We start from the raw sequence: 19,645 nt of genomic DNA on the forward strand, positions 1-19,645 counted from the left end.
TCTGAGATTTGAGTTGCTAGGGATAAATAGAGATATGGCAAATTAACCAAACTTAATTCAGATGGTTGTCAAACAATGGTTCCACCTGTTTTGCTGCTGTCTAGCCATCTGCCACCCTTCTACCTGCTGCAAAAGAAGCTTTTCCATTTTCAGCCTTTGTGATGTATTTTCTTATGTCATATGTTGTCAACTCACATCTCATCATTTCTAAGGTAGAAAATAACAATATGCAGTCTGAGCTAACCTAATGAAAGGAGCCTATAACAATTAGAGAGTTTCCCTTGCCATGTCAGAAGTCACTAAAGAGCCACAAAGTACTTTTTTGATTACCACTTCACACTGTGCAAGGGCAAATAGTTTCATACCTACATCTTACTAAATGATTCTTAAATAAAAGAATCTATGTACAGCATACAGAACAAATACCAACTTTGCTCACTTTCATTAACTCTGTTTTGAAAAATTAAGTGGCCATTTAGAAGGAACAGAGAAAAAGGCTAAGATAATAAGGCATATTAAACAACATTGCCAAGAGTTTTTAATAGATTTTTCAGGGCTAGATTCTCAGTTGTTATCAATCGGTGTAGTCTGCTGAAATCCACAGGGCTCTGCTTGCTTACACCAGCTAAGGATCTTTCCCTTTGTCTCTGCAAAGGTTCTTGAGCATAATCACACAGCAAATACAGGTTGTCTAGAAAAGGGAGGATTGCTCCTTCTTGCAACAGCTGAGAAAGCATGATCTTTGACACAGTTCTGATTATAACAAACCCTCCCCTGTAGCTCTTTCAGAGTGAAGTGGAACATATGGCAGCAAAAGTCAGAGAGACACAGAAGGCAAATGACTCTGCTTACACATCCTTTGAGGTGATCTGCAGAATTTGAAAACACAGTTTAGCACAATGTGGGAAGCCAGCACTGTTACCAAAGGGAAGAATAAATCATAATGCCTGGCCAAATACTAGGCTGGAAGGTGCAGGCTGTGTAAGCTAAAGAGGATGAATTGTTTTCTCCAGGAAATTAAGTTTTACATAGATCAGTATCAGACAGAACAGTGTGCTCAAGCTCAGCTCCTGGCTCATAGGCAGCTAGGTATGGGAATAGAAAAGGTAAGATTTGTTCTGTTGCAGAGGGTGATGAGGAGTCTTTCTTGCACAAATGCCCCTACCCATCATCTGCTGGCCATCACAGAGAATTTCAGTAGAAAGCATATGCTTTAACCACCCCTCACTAAATCAGCCCCAAAATGAAGCCCAGGCTACTGGGGGGTTGAAGGAGGTTGCAGCACATGCATTCTCTGGCCATGCCCCAGTTTCAGACATTTTGATCAGACTTTGCACATACCATAGAACTTGATAAAAAGTCATGCTCCAATTCGTAGCTGATGTAGATCAGTGCTGCTCCATTGATTTCACAATACTGTCTTCTAGGAAATATACCCAAACCTGCAAAATAGCAGGAAAAGTATTTGTTAAAACTATTATCCCAAGCTACTAAAAGTGATAGGAAAATGATCATTTGGCTAAAAAGGACACGAGAAACAGAGGAGATGGAACAGATCACTTGCCAGTTCTGAGACTAGTTCTGGGCATTGCACTTCAGCTAACACAAGGGAAACAAAGACAAACAGGAATGTCCCAGGGCTAGAGCTACTCTGTACTGCAACTGTAAAGGTTTCAGTCACTGAATAAGTTATACCCCCAAAGCAACCTGAATAAATGCTGCAAAAAATGCTTATGTACCTACCTGTGCATACAATTTTAGGCTAACCCTCACCTAGCTGCATATAGGAAGGAGGTACTAAATACTCATATATATATGTGTGTGTGTGTGTATATATATATATATATATACACACACATATATACATATATATCTCCAATGGCTACACACAACACCTGTACATATATTTGTGTAAAACAAAAGCCCTGTGTACTGGCCTGTTCTGCAATATTGTGCCAAACATTTATACATATACTTCACCTTTGGACTTACCTAGGAATAGTTCTACAACATGCACATGAGCAGCTAAATAAACAGGCTTAATATAGTCTCATTCAGAAGTGGCTTAAAGCCAAATTTGCCTCTTCCCTGTCCTGTTCCTCCCTTATAGCTCAGCCAGGACAGAGACTGAGGATGCAACCTTATATTTCTCCTCCTATAGGTATGTCTGTGCTGTAATGACTGCAGCTGGTGTAGCTGTATCTGAGCATCCTTTATTCTAGCTAGCTCAGGTACTATTAAGGGCAGAGAGAGATGGTAGGCTGGAGCTCAGCACAGGCTAAGCCCCCTAGTATTTACATAGCTTCTCTGGCAGGCTGACTGAGCTCTGTGCTAGTACAACTGTTCTGCTTGCTTGGGCATATGTACATGAGTTGCAGGTCTGTGGATGTAGTATAGACATCCTGTCCCTCAGACAAGCTAGTGGCAAAGTGCGTACAATCATAGGAAAGTAATTTTAATTGTATGAGCTAAAGAAACCAAATACATGGTATTTCTCATGGGAAGAGGGTCTCTGCTGCAAGATCCCACCTGAAAGGCTCACATGCAACAAGCTGCCTGGAATTGTTAGAGAATGGATGCCCTCTCACAGGCTTGGAGCCGTTGGCTGTGTAGGGCATCTGCGTTGCAAACCTAGGAGTCTGTCTCTGCTGAGTGGACATACCCTGAATCTTGGGCTTTTAGAACACACCCTCCACCAGCTATGAGCTAACGTGTCGCATGCAATTATTACAACATAGAGAAATAATTTTTGTGAAGGGCAAGGACCTGCAGGACAGAGTTCAGCAATGGCAAAAGATGATGCAATTAGCAAGCGTATGAATCTGGAAACATGTCTAAGTAAATGTCCCAGGTTCAAGAAACTTAGCTTCCTAAAAACAACCCAAGCTTACTCTAAAACTTGGTGACAAAGACTCCCATGTTCCTGAGAGGAGTATTATGAGGAGGATGTTTCCTAATCCCAGCACTTGGAAGCCCTGAAACTCAGAAGGCCTTGGATGCTGCGGGCCAACTTACATTGTGCAAGTCACGATATTTGATACCTGCTGCACACACCTCTCCACCCACCTTCTTCACTTCCTTCTTGGCACCTCACTAGCATAAGCAGCTGGAAGAGCTGCACAATTATCAATTGTAAAAGGCTTTTCTTAAAACAAATAAAGCTGAGCATTGGGGGGGTTTTACCAGCTACTTATTGAAAGCCACAGATAAAACTATTATGTTATGACAGTGTCTTTTGTTTTCATTGCTGTCAGCTTTCACGATCCTACTACGAATCTAGCTTTTGTCCAGCTGCTGGAGTCAGGTCTTGGGGTTTTCAATTAAAAAAAAAACCAAACAACAAATAAGCATCTGCTACTGAGGTTTGCTGAGAAAAATTGAAAACATGCTATGATTGTAGCCTGAAGTCAACAGCAGGGGTCAGCAACCCCCGGCACGCGTGCCAAGCATGGCACGCAAGGCCATTTTGCTCTGCACACCACTACCAGCCTGGGCTCTAAGCAGCTGCTGCCAGCCACCGAGCCCAGGCTGCTTCCAGCAGGGGGCTGGGAGGCTGCAAGCCCTGCTGCAAGCAGACCAGGCTCTGTGGGCTGGCTGAAGCTGGGAGGCTGCAAACAGCTGCTCCGGGTTCCAGCATGTTGGCACTCCGGCACCTTCCAAAGTGACATTGTGGTTTTTTCGGCGCTCCGGCCAAAAAATGTTGCCTACCATTGGTCTACAGTCTTGGAAACCAGAAGGCAGATAAAACAAACACACAATGATTACTTAAAAAAAATCATTAAAAGCACAACTCTTGAATGCGTGGGGTTGCAATACTACACTTACACCATTCTGATCCAGAAGGAAATTCAGAATCACTGAGACAAAGACTGTCCTCCATGACATAAGCATAAGCCTAGAGTGACTCCAGTTACTCCTGTACTAGGCATATCTGTGATTAAACACCCTACAGATCTCCCCAGTTTCGCAATGAAATGCAGCTGTCCTGCATTTCACTGTCTTTCCTTTCAGGCACAAATTCCCACTTGTCCCACCCAACACTGCAAGGTCACTTTTTATCTTAGTAAATTATTGACACAAGGAATTCTGACTTAGGCAACATAAATGATAGAAATGTTATACCTGTGCTGAAGCAGGGGCACCCAAATGTATATCACAGAGATACACTGGCAATTGACAGTGGGCCAAGGACTGGTTCTAACTTGTGTGTCGAGCTTAAGTCCCTCAATGCAAGACTTAAAATGATGTGCAGTTTATTACTTCCTACCAGAGCTGCCCATTGCATGACATGGCTGTTCATGGGGCACTGAAATGCATCTCTGCTTTCCCCTTGACAGGAGAAAGAGAGGTGAATTCAACTGACAGGCTGTTGCAGTTTCACTCCTAAGGAAGAATAAATTCAGGCAAAGCCGAAGGCAACATACTTTTATATTTCCAACAGGTGGAGTTCTTCTTTAAACAGGTCTTGCCCTGAGCACATGACTTAAATGTCATCTCGCAGATTTATCTCTGGACTCCCCCGTGCCCTTCTGCTTTAGGCTAGGTACAAAGATTTCTGCCATTTCTGTTTTATGAATCAGCACTTCTTACGTCACTAACTTGCTATAACAAATGTGAGGTGGCACCTTTGTCTGGTGAACTGGTGTCTACAATGAGGGAAAGTTGAGAGCTTCACTTCAGTGGGAACAGTTTACAGTGACCCCATGCATTTAATGTAGGAGTTTGCTTTGTTCCTAGTTCCTAGCTATTGCTTTACCTTTGGTTACACCCTACATGAGGGAGACAAGACTTCCAAAGCGTGGCTGGGTGTGGAGATGCTAGAGCTCTCCCATGCACCATCTTCCAGGGTAGAGAGCAGTGCTTACACACCCCAGTGTTCACTTCAATTCTGCCCTCTGGGCTTGCCCCTTGCATCCCCAATTTTGTTTTCTCTTTTAGGCTTTAATCTCCTTTAATTTATTCTCCCTTCCCTTGTCCCAAGTGTATTCCTTGTTGCTTCTGCCTTATTCCCCTGAGTCCTTTGCCCCTTGCTTCTCTCCCTCCAAGAGAAAGAAGTGCTGCCAGTGCCCACCATCTCTTCACACTCCCTCAGGCCTCTCAGTCTTCTCCCATCCTCAGTGTCTTTTTCTTGCCCTGCCTCATCTCAGGGTGGCCAAAGGACGAGGGACACATCCTGCTGGGGGAATGAAGTCCTGGGAACAGGAATGGAAAGAAGGAACCTAGAAAGGGGGTCGAGGTCCAGAATTTGGCTGGGGATTAGAAGTGCAGGAGGAGACCCCACAATGGAGCAGCTGGAGTGGCAAAAGGGGGTCAGGACTGGAGCTGCTGCAGAGCAGGCAGGGAATGACACTAGGCGTGCAGCCAAGTGCTATAGGGTCGCGGCTGCCGGTCAGCTTGTGCACAGACCCACGGACGTACTCATAGCCCCAATTTTTCAGCAGAACCTGGGGCTGACCCAGCCCGAACATAGCAGGCCCCATAAACTGGAAGATCCCCAGTAACCCAGGCGCTACACTCCCCCCATCTGTAACCCGACTGCTGCCAGCAAAGGGCGAACGTGTGAGATGTTGCACCGGCTCATACGGATTAGTGCTGCAGCGCTCAACGTTTGCAGGCCTAGCTAATTGGGGGCTGATTTGAGGGGTGCAGGGCCAGCTGCCATTTGCCGTACTTTATCCTGCTGACTTCAGTGCAGCTGCCACTTTCCCTCAGCAACGCACCTGGCCACAAGTTTCTAGTAATTTCTGCTTCTCCGCTACTTTTTTGTCTGTAAGAATTGATGGCTGAGACCTGACTTCCATTTGCACTGGATCTGAAGGGTAGCACTTCAGGGTCGCCCCCCCACCCCGCTCTGCCTCCTTCAGGGTCTGCAGAAGCTTGGAGCAAAGTCCCTGCACCGCACAGATGCTGTCTGAGGGGAAGGCGAGGCTGCCAGTGGTGCTGAGCACCTGCTGCTACGTTTGAGGCAAGGGGAGCTGTGAGTGCTCAGCCCCTTTGCGAGCCAGGTGAGGCACGCGAGTACAGCGCCTGGGCCCCTCCCCACAGCACGACAAGAACGGTCCCCACTGCGACTCTCAGCGCTGGGGCACGCGTGATTGACAGCTCCCCCACCTCACCGGCCTCCCAGCCCTCCAATCAGCCAGCAGAGAAAAAAAGAAAAAGAAAAAGAAAAAAGACCCTCCCCCCCCGCGCACTGGCCGGGGCCGCACAAGGTCAAGTCGAACACGGGACACATTTGCATGACCCAATGGGGCGGCCGCATGCAAATGAGGGAGGAGGCGGTTGGCTGGGTGTTGGCAGGAGAAGTCCCGCGGGCCGCCCCGCTCCCTCAGAGCCGGCGCCGCGGCGCGAGGTGAGCGATGACGCTGGAGGAGCCGGGCGGACCGCGCCGCAGCCGGGTAATGGAAACATTCCAACATGGACCAAAACCAAAAGCTCATATCAGGGCTTCAGTCATTGGCAGCCTGAGACTCTATCTAGCATAGTCTCTGAAAACTGGAAGTTCAGTCCTGGATCCCAAACCCCCATCAGATCCAAAGATTTTTTTTTCAGTTTTGCCTTTTCCTTACTACTTCCCATCTCACTGGAATATTATTAGGAGTAGTTAATTAATATTTGGACAGTGCTTTAAATATATACAGCACTGCAGACCAGATATTTGTGAAGCCTCCGGGCTGTGCTTGGAGTAAGATACTGTCCAGCCACTTCACGCTGCTGCAGGCCTTCTGCTGCGAGAACGACATCAGCATCCTGCGCGTCAGCAACCCCGCGCGCCTCGCCGAGCTGCTGCGCCTCCCGCCGCCCGGCGCCGGGCCCGACCCGCCCGCCGACCTGCACTGCGTGCTCGTCACGGTAGGTAGCGCACGGCCAGGGAAGGGAAGGGGTCCACTTGCGGGGGCGGGGTCCCCAGGGGCCCTGCGCCCGCCCCGACCTGCTCTGTGTGTGCGTGCGCGCGTGCACACATGTCTGCACGGTGTGACTTCCTGGTTCACCTGCAACGTGTGTGTGCCTGGTTAGTCTGCAAGGGGTGTGCGTGCGTGCGTATATGCGCGTGTCTACCTGGTTAGTCTGCAAGGTGTGCCTGCGTGTGGCTACCTGGATCACCTGCAAGGTGTGTGCACATGTGTATGCGTGTGTGTACCTGGTTAGTCTGTGCGTGTGTATATGCATGTGTCTACCTGGTTAGTCTGCAAGGTGTGTCTACCTGATTCACCTGCAAGGTGTGCATGCGTATGTGTGTGTGTACCTGGTTAGCCCGCAAGGTGCGTGTGTGTATGCATGCAGACTAACCAGGTAGACGCATGCAAGGCGCGTGTGTGTGTGCGCATCTCTACCTGGTTAGTCTGCAAGGCGTGTGTGTGCACGCGTGTCTACCTGGTTAGTCAGCAAAGTGCTAGTTTCTCCTGCCTCTGCCAGTCCCCTGCGTAGCCACCCAAGTGACTGCCCTCTCCAGCTGGCAGCAGAAGCACAGGAGACTTGCCAGCACAGAGACACTTTGCTGGTGCTGGTGCTGCTGCTTCAGCAGGGGGCCCATTCCCGCTCTTCGCCTGAGTACAGCTGGGTTTGCCTTCAACGCAACCTTCAGATTGGGTTTCCAACAGGCTCCAGACTTTAGGAGTTTCAGCCTGGAAAGGTTTCAGCTCGGCCCACTTTAAACTTGGATCTGAGTTTGGATTTGCAGCTGGGATTTTGGATCAGGCCCCTTTGCACTTGGGACTGAGGTGCCCTTTCCTCTACTTACGCTATTTCCTGTACCAAGGACTTGCATCAGAGCTGCTCCCGATTTGATTATAGAGTTTTTTTCCCACTTTTATGGACATGTTCAAACATGTTAGATCCTGTCAGCAGCAGGAGTGAGCCCTGTGAGTCACCTTGTTAGGGCAGCTGGGGTATTTATATTCATCTTTCCTCATTACTGGATTAGATAAGCAGGTTGGATTGCTTTTGGCAGAAAAGGGTAGGCCAGGAGGAACTTTCTTTAAGGGTTTTGGGGAGGATTACTTTAAAGGTGCTAAATGATGTGATAATAATACTTCAAGTCAAGCTATTTTATAAACTGAAAGCTAGTTGTGGACAAAAACAGGGGAATTGCTCCAATTCTGTTGGGACAGGGTAAAACATATTTAAAAAGTAAAGTTCCTATTTTGAAATTTCTTCTTAAGGAAAAAAAAAAGCAAGTTCTAAAGAGTCCTGTTCCAGCCAAATTACATCGCAGACAAAGCAGTGAATGTTCCTTTAAAAGTTCTTGGCCTGCAGAGGGAGACAGCTTTAGATGCAATACTTGAGAACTGTGCATCACACCTAAAGGAAGCTGGTAAAAAGAATAGAGCTACAATAGCCTGAGATGGATATTGCAACATTCATTGAAATCAGGGGGATTTTTGTACAAAAAGATACGGCAGTCAATAACCCATGACATACAATCTTGCATTTCAGTTAAGAGACCAGGTTCTGTGTGAAGTGTATTTGTGCACACGTATGAGAGAAGCCCGATTTAATGAATAGACAATAGAATTAAAACAGAACTTAAAGACACAAGAAGGATGGCAGCATCTACCACAAGAGTTTAAAATACTCTGACCCTCAACCACAGCGATATCATGAAACCCTTAAAATCCTTATTCAGGTTTTAAATATTATATTCCTGCATACAGATAGGACTGCAAGAAACCTGTAAAAGGCTTGAGGAGACTTCACCTGTTGCAAACTAAAATGAATTCAAGGAAAGAGGGTAGTTTTAGGATTGGATGTGAATAGTTGCATTACAATAGCGCTCTTTATTTAATTATTTTTACACTAATCATTTGAAACCAGTCACAGTTTTTTGTTTTAAAATCAACTCTGTCTTTTCCAGAACCCCTATGCTTCTCAGTGGAAGGATCCAGCACTGAGTCAGCTAATGTGCTTTTGTCGTGAAAGTCGCTACATGGATCAGTGGGTTCCAGTGGTTAATCTCCCTGACCGGTGATGGCATTTGGATGTAAACGAACTGAACAAAATTGCACTGAAGTTCTAAAATACTTTAGCAGTTGCTCAGGAAGTAACTCCCTACCCTGACACAAGGATTACAAAAAACAAAACAAGTTGATGTCAAGTGGGTTAGACTGAAGTTGAACTACACGTTGTGTGGGACAGAAGAAGTGGACTCTGCAGTGAAAAAGTGATGGGAAAGGAAGTGGAAGCTGAAAGCGTATTAAACAAGCGTCATGAAAACTAAAAATAGCAAGAAGATGTAAGGTGCTGTATGCTTGAGTTACTTGCAGACTATGCCAAATACCTTTGAGTTTCACGAGTGCAACTTGTAGTTTCTCATTTAAAACACCTCTAGCGTGACAAGAGCAAAAAGGTTTAATCAAAACATTTAAATCCATTTTATCGTATTTTGGAATGTTGATTTTCAAGGTTTTTATTCTAAGATCTACTAAGTTATTTTATGATATTGATGGAGGATTTATTTATGCTATGAACTTCAGAACTGGAATACCCTTAAACAGTTGGTCTACAACTCCACCCCTTGTTTTAATAAAATATAATTGTTTGAAACTGGATGGTGTTTCTTTTACTGAAATAAAATTTAAAAACCTCAAACTCCTAGCGTTAAGTTCTATTTTCTTGGCAGATTCAATACTCTGCAATGCTGTGGGACTTTTATGGGCAAGATGCATATGGAGGGAGGTTCAAAACCCAAGCTTTAATAGGTTACACGTTTTTACAGATGTAAAATGTACATGAGGCTTCTCAGTATGAGGTCTTCCAGAACACCAAAATGTGCTAAGTACTTTGTGGTACAAAATCAACAGGCTCAGGGAGGTGGCATTTTCAAAAGTACCTACGTTATTTGGAAGCCTCAGCCCTATTGAAAAACAATGGGATTTACACACATTTGAAAATTCCTCAAAGGTTCTTACTCTGCCAATCTAATATGAGGCTTTGATCCTCTTTATCTGATGCAATATGCAACCTAATTACTTGCAAATACTTCTGCCCACCCCTGGGACTCTTTCTTTTGATCAGATTTACTCCTTAAAGTGAAAAGCCACAGCAAGGAATAGTGCTTAGGGTGAAGTGGTCATGGATACGTGAGCAAAGGTTCCTCTCTGTAAGAAAATTTCAGTCCTTGAGGAAAAAAGCTTTGAACATGCTGGTGTTCTTGGACTACTACATTTGTGAAAGGGTGTAGAACTCCACAGACTCTAAAGATGAACAGTGTCACCAGCACCTTTTTATGACAAAACATTTCAGTCTTCTTTTTCATTCTTCTGCTGGCCCAATCTGGAGAAGCCTTCCAGGTGCTAGACTGTCATCTTTCTCAACAACTTTAGAATCTCCTCTGTCTTCATTTATAGGGGTATTGGTTGGCTTTCCATCCACTCTGCATTCACCCTTCGGCACTTCGTGATCTAAGGCAGCGTTTTTCAACCCCGATGACCCAAAAGTGGGTAGCAAGACTATACGCAAGGGTCATGAACAAGCTTTAACAATGGATTGATTCTCCTTTAAAGAAGAAAAACATTTCGCCGGCTGGCAGAGTTCTAGCCTGCAAGGGGCTGATTGGGCTCCCCTTGTCCTGTGCACTGGGGAGCTTGGGGGTGGCGGGCGCTGGGTAGCTCCAGCCCTGGACAGCCCTGTCCAACCACACAGCAGCCATGGCAGTATTTCCTGTGTCTCAGAGCTGCAGCTGCTGCAACCCCTGCTGTCATTTAGACCCAGCCTACATGTGGGGACCTACAGAAAAGTCTGGCTCAATGATGCTGCCCTGGTTAGAGGTTTGAAAGACAGATAGAGTTGTCCACAGTAATCAAGAGAAGACTAGGCATGGGAAACCTGGGGGGACTTAGGAGAGAAAGATTGAGGTCTCTGTTTTGGCCACAGTGAGCTTAAGCTGATGGCTGCTCATCCAGAAGAGGAAGTCAGAAAAAAGCTGAGGTTTTAGTTTGGATAGGAGAAGACAGGTCTGAAGTCATGAGGTAGGTATGTGAGTCATCAGCCTAGAGCCGGTAATCAAAATTGTGTTTACAGAGAAGATTACTGGAGAACAGATGTAGGAGAAGAGAAATTTGTGAAGAACAGAGCTTACTGGATGCACCTCCAGAAAGCTGAAGAGATGAGGATCTTGCAAAACACATATTGAAGCAGTGATTGGAAAGCCAGAAGAACCACCAAGGAGGACAAGATTGCATAAAGTGCACGTGTGTGTAAAAGGCAGCTGACAGGTTGAGGAAGAGGATGGAGTCTTGGTTCTGGCCTTTGACCTCTGTGACATCACTAGAGGCTTTGACAAAAGCAGTTCCAACTGAGTGTAGAGGGCAGCTGCTGGTTTGGGGGTAGGGCTGATCTAGGATGGATTTGGAATCGGGGAATTCCAGACAGCAATTCTAGACCTCCACCAGTGAGCATTGAGATGCAAAAGAGAGGAGACAGAGTGGGAGGTGAAGACCCCAGTGGGTTCAAGCTGCTGGGCTGCACATTGGCTATTGGATTGGTATTGGCCGATATGGCTGGTTAATAATTGGCCATCAGTATCTACCAAAAAAATCTGCACCCCTAGCAAAAGGAATAATGGTCAGTTTATGTTCGCTATCCAGGCTGTGGGAAAAGCAGAATATCACAGCAGAAATAATGAAGAGACAATTAGATCAGGTTAACTCTTGAGCACTGTTAGCTGCACAAGAAGGGAATTTATTGAAAACATTATTTTCAACTTGATTTTTAACTCTTGCTTTATATTCTAATCTCCTTCCCTACTATGACATGCAAATTGACTACCAGCACTTTAAATGCACGCTGTAGGCTTAATATGTTAGACATTTCTCCAACTCACACCCATCTCGAAAGTCTCTTCCTGTTGTGCAAGTAGTAAATTAGAAGCAAAAATGCAAGCAGGAAACAATTTAAATCTATTTGCATATAAAATGTGTAATTTGTTTGCTAGATATTTTATGCTCTTGCCACCCAGATTTTCTTCCTTTTCTTGCTTATTCTTAAGTCAGAAAAGTAGATAGGTAATGACTGGTGGAATTCGAGCTGCTTGGAATTTTTTCAATAAAGCAAAGTTTCATTAAAAATGCCAGCTTATTGAGGGCCCCAAATTTTTCATTTGAAACATCTCAGATTTGATGAGCATTCATTGGAGCCTTGGTGGATGTACCCAGGGGCAGGGATCCCTGAAAACTCACTCAAGTTTCTCAGTAAAATTGACACGTTTGTCAGTTTCATCTGTCATTGGCTATCAAACTGGCAAGCATGTCAAATTTACTAATTAGATTCAGGATTCAGACTGCTTCCAGTTTGCTAGAGATTTCAGAAAATACGCCTAGGACTGAACCAAACAGGTCTGCAAAATAGCCCTCAAATTGTTCTACAAACTTGACACTACTTTCCAGCCAGCTGTGGTTGGACTTGGGATCTGGAGGGTAGGTTACATAACTATTTATCTGGAGGGACTAGCTTCACTTTATTCTGGTCATACACAAAATGCCTATAGAATCTAGTGTGAACAAAAATGTATCCTGCAGTGTTACAAGCAGGCAAATTCTAACACTAGTGTTTGTGTTTGTTTGTAGTGGAGACACGACAACACAGAAAAGAGTGCTAAGGAACCCTGGCATAATAGACACTGTGTACTAAAACACAGACATCACTGTGCCAAACTACTAATGACTGGTTTGGAGTATTTGGAGCCAGAGATCAACAATGATCACACAGTATGGGCACATGAACAGTACAAGAGCCTACACAGTAAAACAGAACAAATTTCAAAACTTAACACCCTGTAAAACCTGCAGCAACAAACATGAAGGAAGGGAGGGCAGAGGAGCAGGGCTGTTTTAATCCACTTTTAATTACTTTGCAGTCATGCTTTAAAAAAAATCACCTAAACTTACCTGTGTAATTTTAGTTGGAGTTATTCTTCACTTCCCTTTTAAGCCCAGTGTGCAGTGCTGCTAATGCTGAATGGCTGTTTTGTTCCAACTCTGCTGGAGGCTGCATTTCAGCAGAAAAAGGAGCATGAACTCCTTTGTGGCCTTCTTCACTCAACGGCACATATCACCCTAAACCGCTCTCAGGAAAGGTATTGTAACCCATCTGTGGCTACCTACTGTTTCACCGTTATACCACTTAGGGGCAACATACAGTGACTGAAATTTGTGGAGACAGAACATGGACCCTTCTATTCCAGAAACCTTGGTGTCTACTATGTGCATTAAAGGAGAACCTTTTATCCCTGGGCACTATGTGGCCTACAACACAATTGAGTATTTCAGATCCCATACTGTGCAGTAGTAGTAATGAGTTTCACTTAAGGTACATAGAAGTTAATTAAAAGATGCAAGGTTCAGACTAATTACTACAAACGTTTTTTCCTTTAAACAGTGTCAAGGAGTTACAAAGAGGCTTAGGCATTTGAGCAGAGCTAAGTTTCTAGATTACATCTAGAGGTTGGAGCATAGGGCTGAGGCACAACTAATGGCCATGATGCTCAAGCTTTTGGTCCCATGGGTCAGATGAGTAGTTCAGGGCCTGTCTGCAGGCTGGATCAAGTCCTGTGCTGCCTCCACCCAGCCCTGGATAGAGCTCCATGTGAGCACAAACCTGCCACCAAATTTTTGGACCTGTGGGAAGTCCCATGGGCTGGATGACAAGACACCAGGGACAAAATATTGCCCATGGGTCTGGGGGTTGAGCACCGCTTAGTTATGGGATCAATTTCTAGCTCCATTGGTGACTTACTATGTGACCATGGGCAACAGGACAACTACTGCAAGATCCTGAAGTCCTCCCATCTCTTGTTACAAAATGATCATATTTGTCCTACAGGGATGCTTTCTGCGGTTTAACTTGCGCATGTGAAACCCTTAGAGCAGATACAAGAATACTAAACAGGGACTCGTTTTGCAGTCTCACTGGAACTCGCCTTCATGCCAGCTTTGGTTTTTCAAAGTTGGTAGGAATCACCTCATGCCCAGGATGAACCCCCTCCCTCAGGCACCAAAAGATCTCTTTCACTTCCCCATGACTCATAAAGGCATTAAAAAGGTGCCTTAGGCAGGTACCTGGGAAAGGTGCTGTAACAAGCAACAGCCTGGTCAGCCCATATAAAGAACAAGTCTATGCAAAAACACCACAGAAGCAGGACTGCTAAAAGGGGTGACAACAAAAGGTTCTGGGTTAAATATTCATCCCACTGCATTACAAAGAATTTGCCATCGACTACAGCAGAGCCAGGAGTTTTGCATGTGTCCCTTTTCTTGACGTCCATTATTTTAATGGCTAAGAATAAGCATTAGCAAATGTCCATTTAGCAAGTTGCAGGAGCAGACCTGCCAAGGCAGCACTGAGTGCACAATATAACAACAGCCTGAAAACAGACATTTGGGGCTCTGCACGTACAGTTAAGTAGCATCATCTAACATTGGGTCCAACTGGGCCACAAGGAATTTCACTGGCACAGGGCTTCCCCACAGGTTGCTGGCTATGGGCCACACTTGGGAATGCTATTTTATTCAGATTTATATTATGCCAGTAATCTGAGAGCCCTGTTGTCATCAGGGTCTTGTCCTGCGCTCACTGATGTCAAGAGTTATGTCAACGACTCCTGTTGAAACAGGATTAGCCACTGGGCAGTTTTCATATTCAGGATCACTTATGTGGTCCAGACCTAGATCTGTAAAGCCAAGAATACAGCAAGACACTCTTCTGACATTAAGAAAACTCCAGAGAATTTTCTCTCAACCCTGGACTTGCAATTCAAACTCTGGGCCACTGACTGGGATTAGAAAAGGAACACGAAATGGGACAGGGCTGGAGCATAGTCATAAGGGAAGTGCCAGGAGGAACCGAACAGCAGGATGTAAAGTAGGATGTTTTAAAGAGAGGCAGCTTGGGTAGCCATGGGCAGCAGCACCATGGAACACTGAAGATGTTGTGGCAGAAGACCACCTCTGTTTCTCCCCAAAAACTCTGCTCTGTGACAATTTGGTTAGTATGGGCCCTGCAGAGGGTACACACCCTACCCTCTCCCTTTAGGTAACCTGAGTTGGATACATTCCTGAGGGAGGGGGGAAACCTGCTCTCTCTGCCTACCTGACTGGCATCACATACCTGGGTGAGGGGCTTGGGCTCCTTAGTGGGCTAGAGACTGCCAGTCTGCCCAGCAACCAGTGACGCATTTCAAATTGGTTGGCTGGCAGCCAACAAGTGCTGGCCTCCATTGGAGCAGTAAATGAGGTCATAAGGGCTATGTAAGTTAAGGACTGCCCAGGAGGGGAGGCAGTAGCCATGATGAAAACTCAGGGAGAAGAGCTGGACCATCTGAAACTTGCTCTCTCTGGAAACTCATGATCAAGGAACTGCCTGCCTCCAGGGGGAATCTTCACCTGCCTCTGGATGATGCTTGTGAGTAAGCTACCTGAGATCTAACTACATATATAGCTTGCAGGAACTCAGATGCGTGATCAAAGGCTACCCCAGCTACTCTGTTTGCTCTGTGGGATTTCTCTGATACTCAACTCTGTACCCTATTCCAGCCCTACTCCTTGTAACCAATAACATTCTCCTTTGTACCTAGTGTGGAAGACTTATTGGGAGTAGGTCTAGATTATGCCTTGGGGTCCCCTTGATTCGGCTAAGGGAGACCACTACTTGTGCTTCCAACTGAGGGAAGCATCCCAAATTCTTGAAGCGAGTCACGTACCCTCGAGGGCTACTAGGCCTGTTTCCCAGGAGACACTATGCCAGGATCAAGCCCATCCCTGGGTGGTGTCAGCAATACCCCCAGGCTAGCGGCTGCACTCCAGGAAGGGGTCGGCTAGACACGAGGCACCCCCAAGGAGGCACTCGGAGCCCGGAAGGTGGTCGGGTGCAGTGAGGTGGGTGGTTCAGCACAGGAGCACCCCGTACTGGCCCGCCACAGATGTCATGTCTTTAACTTGAAAGAATCCCTTTGAAGGTATTTGCTGTCCCCTTTTTTTTACAAGAAGTGGGGATCTTCAGAGAGGAACGTGAGAGGCCGTAGGTAGTTTTGGAGGACAGCTGGCTGTAGATCTCTGTGCACATTAAAAGTACTTTTGAAAGTGCCCTTCTGGGTGATGCTTATCATTATGCTCACTCATTACGAGTGAGCATGATGTCACCTGCGTCAGGTTGTTCTATACAGGTCGGCAGATGGTGCTGCATTTTGGTGCCCCCTTCAGGATCAGGCAGTCTCTGACACTGGAAGAGCCCTGCCTGATGCAGTCATTTGGAAGAGCTTAATTTAGCAGATAGATTTGGAATGAAGGAAGCATACAGAGGCACTGGCCTGAGATACAGAAGATTCAAAGCACTCAGGAAACAGAAATGCTTTATACTTCTGGGTGCTGGGAATTCTTTTCCCTAAGTCCCTTTTTCATGGGGGATAGTGTAGTAGTTTTATGGCCTGAGCAGACTGAGGCTTTAGAACAGTTTTCAGATATTTTTATAGGTTTAAAAGTTTAATAGCTATAATTTCTCTTCCTCTCTCTCATACACACACACACACGAAAAAAAGTGTGTTTTTAACTAGACATTTCTAAAGCAGTTTTTTGACAAAACGTGGCACAAACAAGTTACAGGGCAACTGGCATTAAGTTCATATGACTGGCACTTGGCTGGGATGACCTGCATGATGCACACTCCCACACTTGTGCCCAATTAAATTTTCGTACAATATTGCTCAGAACCACAGTGAGAAAATAAGAGACTGTTCTTGCCTTCTCCAGTCATGGACTAATGAACTAATAATTCCAAGTTAGAAGTGTAGGGGAGATGCTTCCTGCTGCTCTGTATATCTGCTTTATTTTACTTACCTTATCTTGCACAAAGAGCTAAACTGGAACAGTTTATCCCTGAATGAAACAGAACTAAATTACTACTGCTTAGTTGCTTCTTACTGAGATGTTGGGATTGTAATCCTGATCAGGAGGCCCTTTACAGGTGTTCGAGCATCTCCACTTTCTGTGGATAAGAGGTTAAGCATGAGAAGTTCCCAAAATCCCTTGGTATAACTCTTGATCGAAGCCTCACCCTTTGTGAACATCTATGGAATGTTGCTAAAAAATCCAAAAGCACGAGTTAACCTTGTGCACAAACAGGCTGGAATGACATGGAGAGCAAATGCAACCATGCTTCTTATGGCTACTCTAGCACTTTTTTCTTGGGCAGCAGAATATTGCTCCTCAGCCTGGAACAAAAGTGTGCACACAGATTGTTGATACACAGTTAAATGCAGCTATGCAGATTACAGCAGGAATGCTAAAAGTATGCCATTATTATGGCTTCCATAAAAAGTACACCATTGCCATGGTTTCTAGTCCTAGTGAATGATGCACACGTGTAAGGGAATACTGTAAGGCAGGGGTGGGCAATTATTTTGGGTAGAGGGCCACTTACTGAGTTTTGGCAAGCCATCAAGGGCTGCATGACAGGCAGCCCAGGGCAGATAAATATTAATTTTCTAAATTTTTTAGGGGCCCCGTGGGCCGGATAGAATGGCCTGGCAGGACGCATCCAGCCCCCAGGTCACATTTTGCCTACCCCTGACATAAGGCCATCAGTAACCCAAACCTCCCAATCAATAAAGACATCTCTACACTACCACTGGATAGGCACAGATCTAGAAAAACCTTATGAAAATACACCAAGCAGCTCTATGATGATAACAAGAGCATCGAAAAACAATGGAAGGAAGCCTGGGCAAATACCAACGTGTAGCAGAAGTCCATTGTTAGTGACCCTACAATCCCCCAGCCAAGATTTGACCTACCAAGAAAGATTTGGTCTTCCCTGAATTGCATCCAGACACTTATGGAAAATGTGGACACCTACTCCATAAATGGAGAATCAGAGTCTGGGCTGCAATTATGGTGCAATTTTTCAGACAGTGCAACACATTGTGAACGATTGCCCAATTAGGTCATGCAGCTACCCCGAAGCAGTCGAATGGCTATCAAAATTAGATATTAACCTATGAATGTTGTAATCCTAAAATGTCATATGAAAGAGAGAGAGACTGAGATATGAGATGACATACAAACAGTTTTCAGAGTAGCAGTGGCCCAGCTGCCCCTCCTCCCCACTTTCTTTTTACCCAGTATAAATTTTTCATCTGTCCATGCCTCTTCCCCCTGCTCAAACCTGTCAGGCATACATATGAAATAGAACAGAAAGGGCTATAAAGGATGAAAGATTTGATAGAAAGAGATTGGGAGAGAGAAATGTGGTTTAAAGAGGCTCAATAGTTAGCCTGAGGATATCAATAGGGGTCGTCTCATAGCCACACTGGAATTTTGGAGGCAGATATGTCCTGAGCACAGATTTAAGGAGGGTCCTGACAACTACAGAAGGAGAATTCTGAGAAACTTCAAAGTATATTCGAGTCAGGGATCCTCATTCAAGGAGGATGCGGAGCTGGTGTAAGCAGGCAAAACCATCACACCAATGGAACTACAATGGAGCATATCAGGGAATGACAAAACTAGTGGTACTTATTCAATTTCCATCTACTGGAGACATCATAATCCAATGCCTAATACATACAGACCATGCAGAAGCTCAGAATGAGCGTGCATGTTCTCTTGGACTCCTAAGGTCTGGTTACTCTCCTGGTGGCCATGGCTTTTCCTTTATTGTGTGCAAAGCATGGAACTAACACTTAAGTCTCACCAATACGCAGAACCAGAATGAGAAGTGTCACTTGCAGATCTTCCCTCTTGATCAATGGTAAAAGACAACAGTGGGATTGAGGTTTGTCATCCTTGAGCAACTAAGTTAATACTTACCTGAGAGGGACTGTTGCAGTTGGAGTTCCTCTCAGGGCTTCCAATTCTGACTTGCTGTGAGAGCAGGCTCATGCTACTGTGTCTGCTATACTGTGAAGGTTTTCCTTCCACAAGGGGAAATTAAAAATATTCTGCAGTATGATACAAGAGTACCGTGTCTTCTCTTCACTCTGCAAAATGTAAACCTTGGTGATGGGCCAAACTGGACTATAAAGTCTGTCATGTTGTCCCACAATATTTATTTTGAGCCTGAATTCTCTACAAAAGTCACCATCACTTCTGCCAGTATGCAACACCATTAGGCAGGCAGCCCTCTGCATGGCTGACAACTTGGCTTATATTTAGGGACCTACCAAATTCAGGGCAGTGTCATATTGAATGAAATAGTTTGAATGTTTGTAAAGGTTGCCCATTAGCCAGTTTCAGGAAGAAGATAGGATTTATCTCCTTATCTAGCTCATTGTTTTGGGGCTACATGAAAAATGTCCTGACTTCACTTAAAGCCTTAATTTAAATTGTATCTTTAGAAGTCTTTTACAAAGAAAGCAAATGAGTTCCGAAACATCAAAGCCTAGGGCCTTTTAACCAGACTGGTAAAAAAAAAAAAAAAAAAAAGGTATTTACAGTGATATGGAAGAAGTCTCCCCAAGAGTAATTTAAAATGCTCAACAAAGGTAATTTCTGTTGAGTAAGATCCGAGCCCAAATTTGGGAGTTGTGACAAATTGAGTAGGAGGAGCCCACTGACGGCAGCTCACTCAATAAAAACCTGTAACTTACTGTCCCAATTTGGAGGTGACTTCACTTGCAGAACAACGAAGGAAGAATCGCAAGTGTAAGGTCGGATTA

General features: G+C 45.1%; 1 protein-coding gene and 1 long non-coding RNA gene across 2 annotated transcripts; one reads left to right on the forward strand and one right to left on the reverse strand.

The window, feature by feature from the left end:
• Window positions 1-535: 535 nt before the first annotated feature.
• On the reverse strand, window positions 536-6,388 carry LOC112551519. Its single transcript, XR_003095809.1, has 3 exons — window positions 5,072-6,388; window positions 1,342-1,442; window positions 536-869 (listed from the first exon to the last, which is right to left on the reverse strand). It is a non-coding gene; the product is annotated as an uncharacterized LOC112551519 (long non-coding RNA).
• Window positions 6,389-6,417: 29 nt separating this feature from the next.
• Window positions 6,418-9,580, forward strand: GADD45A (growth arrest and DNA damage inducible alpha). Its single transcript, XM_025212871.1, has 3 exons — window positions 6,418-6,452; window positions 6,642-6,852; window positions 8,855-9,580. The coding sequence occupies exons 1-3, from the start codon at window positions 6,418-6,420 to the stop codon at window positions 8,966-8,968; spliced, it is 360 nt and encodes a 119-aa protein (XP_025068656.1). The 3' UTR covers window positions 8,969-9,580.
• The last annotated feature ends 10,065 nt before the right edge of the window (window positions 9,581-19,645 follow it).

Source organism: Alligator sinensis, unplaced genomic scaffold (genome assembly GCF_000455745.1).
Source record: "Alligator sinensis unplaced genomic scaffold, ASM45574v1 scaffold1339_1, whole genome shotgun sequence".
Taxonomy (NCBI): domain Eukaryota; kingdom Metazoa; phylum Chordata; order Crocodylia; family Alligatoridae; genus Alligator; species Alligator sinensis.